This window comes from Lotus japonicus, chromosome 5 (genome assembly GCF_012489685.1).
Source record: "Lotus japonicus ecotype B-129 chromosome 5, LjGifu_v1.2".
NCBI lineage: Eukaryota > Viridiplantae > Streptophyta > Magnoliopsida > Fabales > Fabaceae > Lotus > Lotus japonicus.
The window spans coordinates 54,723,383-54,739,276 of NC_080045.1; the positions used below are offsets into that span (position 1 = coordinate 54,723,383).

Here is a 15,894-nt window from a genome sequence, read left to right on the forward strand (position 1 = left end):
TCCAGAAAAATATTCTTGGGGATAAATTAGGCACTTTGATTTATCATTAATTCAGTGAAATAGTATTAATGTTCAATGTGCAAATATGGACTTAGTAAACACTAAACAAATCCAACTGTATTAAATGATTGTTGATCACGTTATAGTTAAGTTAATGGGTGTAATAAGACGGGATTGGTCGAATTTAAGGTCCTTAAATGTCTAAACAAATCAAACAATTGGTCTGGATTGATTAAAATTACTAAATTTTTGTTTCAGAACTAAAACGAACCAATAGATTGAGATCGAATAGATTTGGTTCAACATTCGCAATTAGAATAAAAGTTATTAAAAATTCGCTAACTAAATAGTCTAAAAACGAGAATAATAGTAAACAATCCGACATTCCCAAAGAAAAAGACATTTGATAAGAATTTAGGTGACCCCTAATGTTGACCACTTTTTGGTTGGAGGGAAGGGAAAAGAAAGGGAAAGAAAACACGGATATCGAGGAGTGAATTTCGACTAATGTTTAATTCAAGTTCACTCCTCGATTTCCGTGTTTTCTTTCCCTTTCATTTTCTCTCCCTCCAACCAAACATAGCAAAGTGGTCTAGACCACTTTTTTTAACATGCTTTAACAGGTCAACACATCTTTTTTTAAATAAATTTAATATATGACAAATTTTTAATGACATTTTTTCTTTAAAAAAATAATGTGTTGAACTGCTATATACCCAGTCAAATTACACCACCTAAAAATAGTGCATATTAGGTTCTCCCAAGAATTTAATATTGGCAAGGCAAATAGGATAAAATTTTAAGTACAAACCTAGGTATACGGGTCAGTGTGTCCTAGAGTTAGCTTATGGGACATAAATCTGTTGACGTGAGGTCGTGAGCGAAGACCTTTGATGTGTGACTTAAAGAGGACATAAAGTTGATCCGAAGACATATTCGTGCTCCTTGCGTATCAAACCTTTTACTTGATGTCTCTTCTTAACTCACCATCAACCTGTGTGTACTTCCTGTTTCCATTATACTATTTTGAAATGCACGGACCAGAGGATAATGTTCGATTGGCATTTAAAAAATGAGGTGGAGAGGTGAAAGGAAGAGATAAATATCGATACCACTCTCAAGTTGTCGTACCTTTACGAAGCCATCGTGCCGGTGTTGCAATTCATGCTACAATTTAGGGATTTTCTAGGATCTGAAGTGAGATCTGTAGATTTGTAGCCAAATCTACAAGGACCTAAAATCCCCCTCGTGGTGGAGCTCCCCTACTTACCAGGGCAACCGCAAACATTGTATGGTCGTTGTACCTTTACGGAGTTGCATGCCGATGTTGCAGTTCATACTACTACTGATAAATTTATTAAAAAATAAACTGATTTATAAATGGTGAAGTTATTGTAGTTACTCATATAAGATAATTAAATTTTCATCATCACTTACTACTACTTAGTTTACATTATTTTTCTTTATTTATATTATAATTACACTAAATAATTCTTCACTAACAATAAAATAGGCTACTCACATATATATAAATATTAATTTTTTAATAGTAAATAAAGACTAATTTATATATGATAGTATTTAAAATTATTTCTCTACTGATATAATTATAAAAAATAATTTAAATATAGATTATTTTTGAAAGAATAAAATATTTTTATAATTTTTTAAAAATTGAATAATTTTTATCATTAATCACTTACCCGAACTAAGTTGAAACTCATTGGTACACATATAATAATTTTAATTTAAATAGACTCCCTTTGAAAACATTAAGAAAGCCAAATTATTTTAACAAATTAATTTTATTTAATATTAAAACATAATCTCATTTATAAAAATAAAATAAAAAAATTTAATAAAATAATCACTTTAAAAAACCAATTAATAAAATTAATTTTTTAAAAAATATTATGTATTTTTTATTTCTGATGCATTTTTCATTGTTTTTATCATATCCTAGCAATATCTTGTTCACCTCAAATGCAAGATATGATAAGAGTCTATTATGCTTTTATTTTATTTTGACCATCAAACAGACAAATTTTAAGAAATAAACTAAAAGTTAAACAACATTAATTTTTTTATAAATAGATATTCAATCAATTAATGCTTAAAAATTTCACATTAATTAATATATTAAATAATTTGGCATTTTTATACACTGTCATTAAATTATTTCTATATTAATAAGATTAAACTAAATTTTAAAAATTATGCATTTTAATTTAATTTAATTTTTATATCTAAAAAATTGAATTACCTTACTTTTGCAGCAAAAACTTGGAAATTAAGCACATGATAAAGCTCAATTGAACTGCTATTAGTCAAGTCAGCCACCTATTAGATTGGAGATTACTTCGGCCAGTAAAACCTCACAATTGGAAGCATTTCTAGATTCAATAGAGAAACCCTCCACAAAGAAAATCCAAAACTAGATACATCAAAGTTTAATATATGACCAAAAACACACTTAGAAAAAAAGGAAAGGAGCATCATTCTACTTTTGATAGTGATTCATCTAAGGTTCCAACTCTCTAATCAATGAGTGAAATTGCCAAATTCCTTCAATTAAATACAACAAATTTGGTAAAGGACATTGCCACTTTATTAAAGGTGAAAAGAAAGCTCCACCTGGTAATGGAAAAGGGCTCCTACCATAACCATTAGATTAGACTCTCTCCTCTACCTTTAAGCTGATAGGATAGGGAACCAATGAGAAGGGCAATGGAGAAGAAGTTGCAGAGGTTGTTTGTGTTGCTGAATGTGCTTGTGTTCAATGCCTCTCTTGTGTTCACAACAAAGACCAATTTCTCAGCTGTAGGAGACCCAGGAATGCAGAGAGATGGTCTGAGAGTGGCGTTTGAGGCTTGGAACTTCTGCAATGAAGTTGGGGAAGAAGCTCCTCACATGGGTAGTCCAAGAGCTGCCGATTGTTTTGATCTTTCAGGTTAGCCAAATCACACTGAAAAATATTATCTTATTTCTTGGGTTACCACATTTTTTGTCCTTAACCAACATGATCCTCTGTTTCCTCTGTTTTCCTCTGTTTTTTCTTTCGTTGAAAGTGTTAACTGGTTGTGATGGCCAGGTTCTTCTTTGATTCACAAGGTCACAGAAGCTGATAACAAACTTGGGGTGGGGGATTCACTTCCTGGCCTAACACCTGAAGATATCAACAATGCAGACCTTTATGCTGCTCATAAGGAACTGTATTTGGGTTCTCTATGTGAAGTTCCAGACACCCCAAGGCCATGGCAATTTTGGATGGTAATGCTGAAAAATGGCAACTATGACACCAGGTCTGGGTTATGCCCTAAGGATGGGAAAAAAGTACCCCCTTTTGCTCCGGGGCGGTTCCCATGTTTCGGAGAAGGGTGTATGAACCAACCCATCTTTTGTCATCAACAAACACAGCTGAAAGATGGCACAATGAGAGGGGGATTCAGTGGTAGTTATGATTTGGGTTCTGATTGTGGGAGTGAACATGATGGCCTCTCTTACTATGAGGTGGTTTGGGAGAAGAAAGTTAATGCTGGGAGTTGGGTTTTCAAACATAAGTTGAGAACTTCAAAGAAATACCCTTGGCTAATGTTGTACCTTAGAGCTGATGCAACCAAAGGATTCTCTGGAGGTTACCATTATGATACAAGAGGAATGCTAAAAACTGTAAGCCCAACTTTTCCTTCAGAATCATCATTTCAAAACTTCCAATTTTTCTCAATCTTGATAGAAATATTACAAAAAATTGTTTGTTTTCCTTCAACAATTGAAGTTTTTGGATAGTTTATTCAAAATGAGCAATATAATGTATATAACATCACTTAACAAGTGTTAGTCGCAGTGGTTAAAAGTGGTTATTTGAACCTATAGATCGATATTTCAATTTTCAGGAGTGTCATTTGTATGAAGACTTTTACCCTTCACCACACTCGTATTGAAATTGCGATGAATAGCAATTAAGTACACAAAAAATGTACATAGCGTGTTTAAATGAACTTCCCTGTTCATCAAAATCAATTCTTCAATCCAGAAGCTATTTGCATAAGCTTCTCTCGAGAATTGATTATGATGCACACAAATCTACTTAATTTTCTTCGTTCATCTTATTTAATTTGCCAAATTTAACCATTTGGGTTCATTATTCAGCTTCCACAGTCTCCAAATTTCAAGGTGAGGTTGAGCTTAGATATCAAGAAGGGGGGAGGATCCAAGAGCCAGTTCTACCTTTTAGACATTGGAAGTTGCTGGAAGAACAATGGTGCTGCATGTGATGGAGATGTACTCACTGATGTTACAAGATACAGTGAGATGATCATCAACCCTGAAACCCCAGCTTGGTGCAGCCCCACTGGTTTAGGGAACTGCCCACCATTTCATATCACACCAGACAACAGAAAAATCTACAGAAATGATACAGCCAATTTCCCCTACTCTGCATATCACTTTTATTGTGCCCCAGGCAATGCGCAACACTTGGAGAAACCTGTGAGCACTTGTGATCCTTACAGCAATCCTCAGGCACAAGAGATAGTTCAGTTACTTCCTCACCCTATTTGGGCTGAGTATGGCTATCCCACCAAAAAAGATGATGGCTGGGTTGGGGATGGAAGGACATGGGAACTTGATGTTGGTGGATTATCAAGTAGGCTCTACTTTTATCAGGTCAGTAATTACTTATAGTTATAGGATGTTTGTATCATTTTCTCTTCTATTCATGTTCCGATATGCGGTGAAAAATCACCATGAAGTCAAAATCATAGCTAATAGAGCAACTTCCTTAACTTTTGCAACTGTCCACCGTGATTTTGGTCTTACCGTGATTTTCAATCATGTACCCATGCACTCAAATAGTCAAATTCTTCCTAGAATCAATTGTAAAAGAGTTTGAAAAGATGCACTGGTAGCATGTTTGGATTCAAGTTCATTTTGTTATCATAAAAACTACTAGGAGTAGCTTTTCCTAGAATCAATTTTCCTTGTGTGAAAATTTACTGTGTATCCGAACAGGTACTTAATGCTATACTCTTGGAATCTCATGAGTTACCCATCACATGCTTATGGGGTCTGAAAATTTTGATTTTTTATGGTTGTCGCAGGACCCGGGCACACCTCCTGCCAAAAGAGTGTGGACATCAATTGATTCTGGTACAGAGATATTTGTTAGTGACAAAGATGAAGTAGCAGAGTGGAGTTTGAGTGACTTTGACGTTATTGTAACACAACCAAAAACCAGCTTGACGACTCAGGTTTATTAGGTTGAGAGAAAGAGATAGATTTTACCCTACACTGAACTTTTGAGATCAGAGGGTCCACAAAGGCTACGGTTCTGGATCTAGGCAAGGAGTGCTTGAGCTTAGAGACATGTACCAATAATGAAATTCTCATTGTCACGGTCATAGGATGCCAAGCAGCCAAGGAATAAAGTATGAATGATAAAGTGTTGAGCAATGAGTCCAATAAATTATACTCATTCTTATATTTATCTACAACTATGATTAATTCACAATCTCCATTCATTTTGTAAGATAATTGAATGGGTGACTTTCTCATTCATTTGGAATCAATATAAATACAACAAGTATTGCTAAAGTCAAACTATCTACCATAATTATAGGTAATCAATTAACATAATTACAGGAGACTATTAACATAATGTCATATCTACTAACTTAAAAAGCAATATGCAATTTCACTGTTCATGAGAGCCAATTTTTTTTTTGTTCCTTGTGTGGTTGCTTTTGGGCCTGTTTCTTTCGTGGGCTGCATTGAGAGGATTTCATCAGCCTCTCCACGTAGGGTTAGGAGTATCAGGCTACTCGAAACCTCCTTGCCTCTCCACGTGATCTCCTTTCCCCCTTGAACCTACTGCTCCAGCGCTCTCTGTCACTGGAATATATGTAGCATTCAGGATAGGAATGTATCGAATAGTTGGAATTGTATATACTATATACTGTTGATAGATGAACATGATTAATAATGAGGTCGTTTATTTTGGAAGTATGCTGCTGAGGGTGCATCACTTGCCATCATTTTTTGAGCCTATATATATTTTAATATGAAGCAGGGCTTTGTCTTGCATTTTAGAGGTTCAGCCAGTGCCAGCAATGCCTGATGAAAAGGCTAGATAGCAACACCAACTCAGTATTCAATCTATGATATCATCCCACTTACAATTCACCTCAACATTACAAATCATTTGAGACACCCCTACATGATCAAGACACAAGTGACATCATGGAGCAAGCCAGCAACAGAGAGTACAGTGTGGAAGCAGAGCATGCTTGCTCAGAGGCTGTAGCCTGTAGATATCAAATAATCAAATTGAAACCTGCTTTCAAGTTTCAACCAGTTTTGTTGATCTATTGAGGGTTAATTATTTGATTTGTTCAGTGCTAGCTTGTGTTCATTTTGGTGTTCTTGCACAGAGCAATTTTTCTTTGCTTATCTCCTCTTTCGTCTAGATAATTGTTGGTTGTTGCTACTTATGACTTTAAATTATTTTAATTTTACCCCACTTTATATTCCTTTTATGGCTTCATCGTTTCTCTTCTTCGCGTTTGCAGGAAAAAATAACCTTAAAACCTCTGTGTCCACAGCTTCTGGATTGTTCCAACTCTAGCATTTCGTTGTAGATATTCTTATTCCAAATTTCAATTGCAAGCTGGTATGATATCTCCTTGCTGTGATTTATTCAATTGGTCTATTACTGTGATGATTTGTTTAGGTGCCCTGTTTTCATCCTTTTACTTCAATCCGGTGTTATCTTTTCTTGCACAAAATTCTGAACTGAATCTCCAGTAACTTATGTTTGTGTAGCAACTAACTGCGGATATGTTCACTAAATTAACTCAGCTTAAATGTATGTAATGTAAAAAATGGTGGTCTTCTGAAATTTGATTTTTTTGTAGTGTGAAAACTTCCCTTTGTTACCAATTTAAATTTAAATTCAATTTTTTATGAAGTGTAATGTCTTTGGTTGTTTTGTTATACTTCTTCATGAAAAAGGCATGAATAAGTGACTTCTATAGAGATGAGTAGTAAGAAGATGAGAGGCAATAACTAAGAGAATACATGTCCTCTAATTACAGTCTTTGCTATCTCCATGGCTGTTTTCATACTGATGGAGTGTATAATTGAAGTTATAAAGTTTCAAACTGGTCTAAATATGGATATACTTGCATCATCTAAAGCCTATCAAAAAAAAAACTTGCATCATCTAAAGCCTTTCATATTTTTTTTTTTAGCAAGTATTGTTTGTATTTTTTATTTCTAAGAATTTTACAAGATGCAATGCACTGCCCTTGATTTTTTTTGTAAAGGTACTGCTGGTTGCAGACCCAAGTGCTAATGGGAGCTTGGAATCAGTGGCTCTGGTGTCTACCATGAGTTCTGAAATGCTCAAAAAAAGAAGAGCATTATGTCAATATAGCATATCAATGGGAGGAAGTTTTATATCACACACAGGGCGCTACAGGTACACGACAAAAAAAATTAATCATGCGCTTGGCTTCGTTTCTCTAGGAGTTAAAAGAACTATCTTTATCTAAGTGATTTGTGTTTAGTTAGTGCAGGATGTTAACTGAAACCTTTTCTTTTGTAGATACATGTTGATTAAATATTTTTTAATGGTTAGATTGATATGGTTGAATGCAGGCAAGTAATTGTTAACAAATTGAAAGACTGTAGCGGTAAGGAATCCATTTTCCAATTGGGAAAGTCATTTTAGAAGTAAGTTTCGATAAACAACATTCATGTGTGCCTTGAAAAATAAATTGCTACTACATTAGTACTGAACTATGATGTTTTTCTTCCACTCTTCTTATACATACTTTGAAGGAATTTTTTTTGTATCATGAGTCTCAAGAGAATCAGGAGTCTCAAGAGAAATTGGATTTACTTGGTAGATAGGAACGGTCTTTTTTAATGCTCTTACTCAAAGGCAACATGTCTCACTTACTAACCCACCCTCTAATTAACCACCTCTCCCTCTAATTAATCACCTCTCACTAATTAAGGGTGTCTAAAGAAACATAAGTACGATTAAGATATGAAGCATATAGAACTTTATTTTCTAGACATATGTCATTTGGGACTTGAAAATCTTTCACAAATGAGAGCATAAAAGAGGCGTGTGTATTTTATTTGCTGGTTTAGGACATCATGAAAGAATGGCTGGAAGTTGGTAGACTACATACCAGATATAAAAAACACTATTTCTAAGTTCTAATTTCCACTATTCACAAGCACTTAAGCACAGAGTTCTAACATATACACACCTCACATTCTTTTCCATTTTATTTACACTCATTATGTCACTCATTTATTTCTCTTCTCTTCATATTTTATAGAGGTGGAAGTGTATTTGAAGAGTGAAGATAACTTTATTGCTTAAGCACATGTTTTCAAATTCACTGTTCGTCTTTCTTCATTTTTGGGCCGGCCCTCATTTCCTTTTAGGCCTCCACTAGAGCTGTAGAGAGGTTCGCTGGTGTACCTAGCCAGAATTTCCCCTCTCCAGGTGAGGATCTCGCAGCCTGATTTGCGCCGCACCTCTTCTCCCTGCATAATCCTCTCCTGATTTCATCCTTTAACAATCACTTTCATGCATGTTACTTTCTTTCTCTAAACTAATCTCTGGGTTTTATATCCATCCATTGGCAATCACCTTCACTTTGATCTTTTCGTTATCTATCTAATTTGGGGCTTTATATTTTCTTTCATTGATACATTGATTCTTATTGTGGTCCAGTTTTGATTTTCGATACTGTCATACAGTTTGAAACATTGATTCATATATAAAATAGGTTAACACTGTCATGCTGAACCACCAAAGGGAAAAATAGGTTCATACATTGATCTTAGAGCTTAATGGTTTAGGAAGAAGTATGCAGTGTTTAATCCCTGTTTTCTGGAGTGGAAATCTTATCTTAATTTTGGTGTGATGATCTCACTTTTCAAGAAAATTCGATGTTGAAGGAACAAATTGAAGTGTTGATTAAGTTTGATTATGATTTAGTGGTTTGCCTTATGGATGGTTTGAGTTATGGGTTTTACTTTCTAGCATTGTTAATTTTTTAAAATTTGAATCTTGAAGTGCCTAAATGATGGTACTCTTAAGTGAGGGATGATGCATCTTCTGCATTGGCTACAAAAGGGTGACCTGTGCTGGAAGAAAATAGTTGAAAATGGTGATTGGTAATTTTTGCTGCAGAATATGTTGGCCTGAAGTGGGATGTTGAAACACTAATGATGGATACACTCTGTTGTTATTGAAGTTTTATCTTGCAATAGTTGCTCTCAACCTAAAATTGCTTTTCTCACAGTTAAATTTTTGAAAATCATTCTTTTAGGGTTTAGGGAGAAGAGGATTCAAAATGATCCAAATTTGGTAAAAGAATAACCTAAGCGTTATTCACATACATACTATTAGTGAAGTTAGTGTTTTTCTACTTTCGTTATGATACGTAGACATTGAATAGTACATACATCTCACTTTTTTTTTCTTCTCTATTTCTTATTATATCTCATTCATTATTTCTCTTTTATTTTTCAGTCGATCAAAGTATTTAGGTTGAGTGTCTACCAACATTTTTTTTTTTTTACTTTAGAGTAAAAAACTACCTCTATTGTTTAGTTATACTTCTCTCTAACACTCAATTGAGATTAAATGCTTCTCTTTTTCTTGCTCGGACACTCAATTGCCAACTACCAGCAGAGCATGGGTTGAATCATTTTGAACTCTCATTCTGATACAAAAACAATATAGTTGGATGGTTCATATTTTTTGTTGTCTTATGTTATAAGTTTTTATTTTGATTAACCTTCCAATATTCAAACTTATTTTTTTGTTTTCCTTAACAGGGCATGGAGAAGCAGTAAAGTGAACTATTAAACTCATCAAGCCTTTCTTTTAATGACTTCAGATTGATTCTCTATCACTAAGCATAGAGCAGATTTTAAAGTTCTTTTCTACTTGTCCCTATCAATGTTTGTTGGATGCATGCAAATGCAGAAAGAAAGGGAAGTATATGAAGTGATGTGAAGACTTACGTGTTCAAATTGAGTTATTCACTTTGCTGTTATGTGAAAATTTAAGTTATGTTGTATAAAGAGTTATTGTTATATCTAATGTAATATTCGTATGAACAAGGTCTCCGACACTTGCGTAGTTGTTTAAGTTTTAGTCGGGCATCTTCATCTCTCCGTGCCGGTTGTTCTATTTTATCTGTTATCTTGGTAAATATCTAAATACTAGCTGTTTGTTCCTCTCATATTGTGTCTATTTTGTTATTAATGGTAATTTTATATGTTAAACATAGGTATTTTAATTGACATCATGATACATATTCTAAACATTTCTTTTGTATAAATTGCAAAAAACAGAATTGTTAAAAATTGTGTTTGTTATATGTATTATAGGTGTGTCATATGATTTATATGCAATAAGATCGTGTGTACACACTATTTTCCATCAAATAATGCCATAAATCAGTGATTAATATTTAAATTTATACCTCATGTGATTATATAAATTAGTACAAAATTATGAAATATTTAAGGTGACTAGATATTCTTCATATTTATACTTTAGGTTTATGGATAAAATTTAATTATTTAGTTTTGCCATTTACAATTCATAAAAATTGATCTAATAAATAAGTACATGGACTTCAATGGGTAACAAGAAACAACTCTCTATAAAAATCCTTTAGGAATGGTTTGAAGTCAAGTGGTGGTATATTTAGTTTTGATTAATCAATAATATACGAGTTAAAATTTTGAAATATTAAAAGATATCTTAATAAAAAATAAATTTAAATTATTGTTTAATTTTATTATTGTACAAAACTTGAAATATTAAAATATCTTAATAGTCAGGCTAATTGACTGCTCATCTTAACTACATAATTTTTTTTGAAAGCCATCTTAAGTTAACTACATAAATGCTCTTAATTATATTGTGTGATACATTTCATAGAAATTTTTTATGAAATTAAAACAAAATCAATGATTTAATCTCCGGGCATCGCATGTGTTAATAGAAGCTATGAATTTATATTTTTTTTGTATTATGCTTCTGTCCTTGCTAAGAATCTCAGTTGGTTAAATGAAACTTCAGGGATTGAGAAAATGAACTAGAAAATGCGGCAAGTCAACCTTAACATCTGTTCTAGAGTATTTACATAAATACTCAAATTTTCCATTATTGACTTATCTAATGCAATTTTATTTTCTACATATACTTTGCTCTCACCTCTCATTCTCACATAGTTTGGATTTGAGATTGTTACATGTTTATTGTTGATTAAACTTTACACAAGTTCATCCTTTTATATTCACTTGCAGCAATCCTACATAATCCTCATTGTATAGCTTACTACCGACTATATTAGGTGTATTTTCACTCTAAGCCTTTTTGAAAGACTGTAATCCAGTACTCCCATCACTGATTATGTCGACAACTGATTATGTCGACATTGTGTACCGTGATACATAAATTTGATATATGAATGATCATCATAAGTATTCTAATGAAAGACATTATACTGAGGTAGATATGTAAACATTTTTAATTTGGTCGTTGATAACGCTAAGTAAACATGAATCATTTATTTATGAACATATTCGCAGTTAGTTGCAATACATTTCGATTAGATCTTAACCCATAAAAAAATGACGTATAAAGACCCCGTGCATAGCACGGGTCACAATCCTAGTTCTATCACATTTCTACATTCATATTCTATCCCTCTTCTCTTATAATCATATACATTTCTTACTTTATGTACTTTACTATAAATTAAACTCGTTTGTTGCACGGGTTTGTTTTTAAATTATGTGTCTATTATTTGTAAAAATAATTTATGTAATATGAAAAATTATTGAATAGTAGATAATTAAGAATATGATAAACATATGTAATGTAATTACATTAATGAAGCTCAATAAAAAAATTATTGTACACTAATTTTTTAGTTTTGGTTTTGGTATAAACATTTGGTACCGGTCACCCTTTGAATATACCGACAGATTCGAGATTTAGTCACAATTAAGACTCATCATCCCTCCCCCAGAGTGTATTGTGTGGGGATCGAATCCGAGAGCTCTTCACACACACTCAGTCTGTGTTGCCAACTGAGCTACCCCTCTTGGGTTAATTTTTTAGTATATTAAAGCACATATTTTATATTTTATGTTTCTTTAATAAAAATTATTTTCAATTTATTTGGTGATTATATGTTTAAATATTAATGCACTCTCAATATTAAGTAAATTGATGAAAATATATAATTAGAGCTGAATACACTGTTTGTGTAAAATCATCTATAAAAGTAAAAAGACTTTTATAAAGTGGTATTTATCTCTTGCTTTCATGTTTTGGCCATGAAATTAGTGTTTTCAGTTGAAACTTTATGAAAAGTGTGCTAATGAAAGTTTATTGTCGAAACATATTCTTAGTAACACATATAAAATTTATACTATTTATTGCATAATGAGTATTTAATTAGTTAATATGCCGTTTGTAAGAGCATATATTTCTTAACTTAATTATGAATTAAGATAATAATTTATCTTATTCGATAAATTTTTATAGTTTTATAGAAAGTAAAAAATTATAAAACCACATAAAACAATTTGAAAACACAAATCGTTCAACCTAATGAATGTCTATTACAATGGTTAAAATTAACTCTTTGAATCCCTGAGATTCCGTCTGTAAGGAATGCAATTTATGACCTTTAACTTTCACTACACTTGAGTAGAACATGATTCTCTCAGTAGATGATACATGTGGTTAACACAAATAAATTATAAGGACTTACTTAAAAAAGATTCTTAAACTCGTGTAGTATAAAATAATCTGAAAAACTGAAAGTTGGTTAAGAATGATTGTAATTTTTTATCAATGAAGAAACATTGTAGATATATCAAATATGATTTCATTTAGGAACTTTATTAAATACTTCACTGCATAGTACATTTTGTCTATTGTATATGAGTGCAACAATGATAAACCTCATAGGAGGTTATAAACTCATATTAAATATTATTAGAAAACATATGTTAAATCAAAATTATAACTACTATTGACCAAAAAAATTAAAATTAAACAATTTTGACCGATAAATTTAATTAAATTATTCTATTATTTTTTATAACTAACATGACATGCATAACATATTTAATTTATATCTCCTAATTTAACTAAATTAGTTTGTAATATATTTAATTTATTTATCATCATATATGTAGTTAAATAGAAAAATTACTCTATGATAATTTTAACTATGAATAATTATTTAATAACAAATATTTCTTAATTTTAAATCTATTTTATCTAAATTAATTAATTATAAATAATTTTGATTCTTAATATTTGTCAACTCAAGTTATTTTTTAAAAGTATAACTATTATTATTTAATATAGATATTTTTGTGAATATTTAATGTAGGTAGTTGAATAGCTTTTAACAATACAATTATTTTTTCAGTTTTTAATCTTATTATTTAATATATTTATTACAAAGATAATTTGTTATTACTTAATGCATAATAATACATGCAATCTTTACTAATGTATTTAATGTAATGGTTCAAGTGTGCTTTACTTATATATATAGATAGATAGATATAGATTTTTGTTCTCCACATACGACGCCAATGTTCCCCTATAGAATTAGGGGTCCTAAACTCAAAGGTTGAGTTCAAGTTTAAAGGTAAAATCAGGGGTCTTATAAGGCCTTCGCATGTCCTTTTGGCTGCTAGGCTAGGGTCTTTAATCATACCCTCCTTGGTGTAACAGTGATCGGGTCCATTGGTTGCGTCATAATGTTGATCGGTAAAGGATAACTCAAAGGCCTTCATTAATGGAATTGTTCGAGCTTCATCATTAAGGCTCCAATGGATGAAGCTGAGGTGGCTCGAGGGTGACCGTACGTATTCACGCGGGTTTGATATGTTGGCATTGGGCCTAAGGGAGTTAAGTCTTGATAGTTGCCCCAATCGTGGCTCGTCAATGGGCCTTCAGGAAAAGTCACATGTCTAATGGACTTGCGCTAGGTTTAGGGGCGAAGCCCTTCAAGCCCATACGCGTGAGACCTTATTGAGCTTTATTTAAATCTAGGGGGATCAATTCATATCACTCTTTTCCCTCAACTCCATTTTCACTTTAATGGAAGTGTGAATGAAACTTAATTTTTTTATCTATGATGTTACATACCTTTAATTGACTTATGTTACTCATTTTGAGGCTTATGTTTATTTTTTTTTATGAAAACAGAGACTTACGTTTATTTAACAGGGTTTTCCTAATATAAACTATTAAAAAAAAAATTTAGACCTCATTTTTTACTGGCTATTAAGGGTCATACCCTCTTTATTTACATAATTACCATTTCTATCTCCTCTACCTTCTCATGCATCATCATCATCCGTCTCCGACAATGCCCAAATCCAGCCAAAACTCAATCACACCATCCAACCTGTGACGACACCACGACCAGTTGCTGAACTAGTCATCGTATTATGTCGTGAGTCGCATGACCCGACCACGCACAAATCATAAGGCTTTCTCAACATGGCGCTTGAACATAGTTTCCAAATCAAGAGGGGTGAAGAACTCCCTAACACCACCTAAGTTGTTGCACCTTGGAAGTCGTCGCTTCCTCGACGCCAACGGACACGACTATATCCTAGTCTCCTTCATCATCAGCGTTGTTGAACGCTCTTCTTCTTCCTCCACAACGTCGTCGATTTATTCCCCCTTCTCCTTCATTTTTATGTGCTTTAGAGACCGAACTGCGATTCCAGTAATCACTCGTTTCATCGAAGGTTTCAACTTTCGCTTGTGGGTTAACCAAACCAGCATAGAGGTAAATTGAGTGTGGATCAGAATCACCTAAAATCAAAGATGTTAATGAAAAAAAGACAGAGATTTGGTTGTAAGGGCACAATGGGTGGTTGAAAAGAATAATATTCGGGTGGGAATCGCAAAGACATAGGAGAAAGGAAAATGAGTGCATAAATGAATGGAGAAAACAGTGGAGTGGGAGGGAATTACTACATAAAGATGAAGGTAAAAATGTAAGATAAACTGGGATGATCTATTGTAGTAGATAATATTCAAGAGTCTAAGTCGAATTTGAGGCATGCCATATTTAATATTTGGGATGAGATTTTAGATAATGGTTTGTTTGGGACTCAAGGTCCAAGGGGAGTCTTTGGCGCAACAGTAAAATATTATGAGGTCATGTATTTAAGTCCTAGAAATAGTCTCTTGTGTAAAAAAAGGTGACTAGTGCTGCCTTTAGTTACTAATATCTTTTTATTTTCCTTGTTAGATTGAATTTATTTTTGACATAATTATTATATTTATTTTTACCCCAAGGTATCCTCATGGCCGACATCCATATGAAACTAATCCTTCGAGACTCTAAGATCATATTAAGTGTGTAGGTTTCTCCATAAAAATCATTCTTCAGACACCATTCACGAATAGAACCCATGAACATATTCTTAAAGAGTTCATATTATACCTTGTCGGTCCATAGTCCAGTGGCGAAAAATAATATAGGGGGCCAAAATAGAATTTTAAACATAAATTAAAGTATTTAATTTTTTGGGTATATTTTAACAATAGACACATATATACACAAAAAACAATGATTAAATTAATACATATACTCATTGGAAATGAAGCCTCAAACAAATTTAAAAATAGTAGAGAAAATAAGTTTTAAAAATTTTACACTTATACGAAAGTACTCACTTTGAGGAGAGAATTGAACACCTATATGAAAGTATAACTAAAAGAAACCCACTTTGAAGAATTGAACACCAAACATTGATTGAATACATGTTTTTTTTTTTTGAAAGTGAACTGAAAAAATA

General features: G+C 32.6%; 1 protein-coding gene across 2 annotated transcripts; it reads left to right on the forward strand.

Moving 5' to 3' along the window:
* Positions 1-2,586: 2,586 nt before the first annotated feature.
* LOC130716993 (uncharacterized) lies at positions 2,587-10,274 on the forward strand. Of its 2 annotated transcripts, XR_009012231.1 has the most exons (9): positions 2,587-2,950; positions 3,092-3,669; positions 4,150-4,665; positions 5,100-6,470; positions 6,567-6,667; positions 7,323-7,477; positions 7,657-7,731; positions 8,352-8,521; positions 9,865-10,274. XR_009012231.1 is itself a non-coding variant. In XM_057567069.1 (4 exons), the coding sequence occupies exons 1-4, from the start codon at positions 2,716-2,718 to the stop codon at positions 5,256-5,258; spliced, it is 1,488 nt and encodes a 495-aa protein (XP_057423052.1). In that variant the 5' UTR covers positions 2,587-2,715; the 3' UTR covers positions 5,259-6,471. The 2 variants fall into 2 exon arrangements, 1 of the variants encoding a protein (XP_057423052.1); XM_057567069.1 differs by lacking the exons at positions 6,567-6,667; positions 7,323-7,477; positions 7,657-7,731; positions 8,352-8,521; positions 9,865-10,274 and having other exon boundaries at positions 5,100-6,471.
* Positions 10,275-15,894: the final 5,620 nt, after the last annotated feature.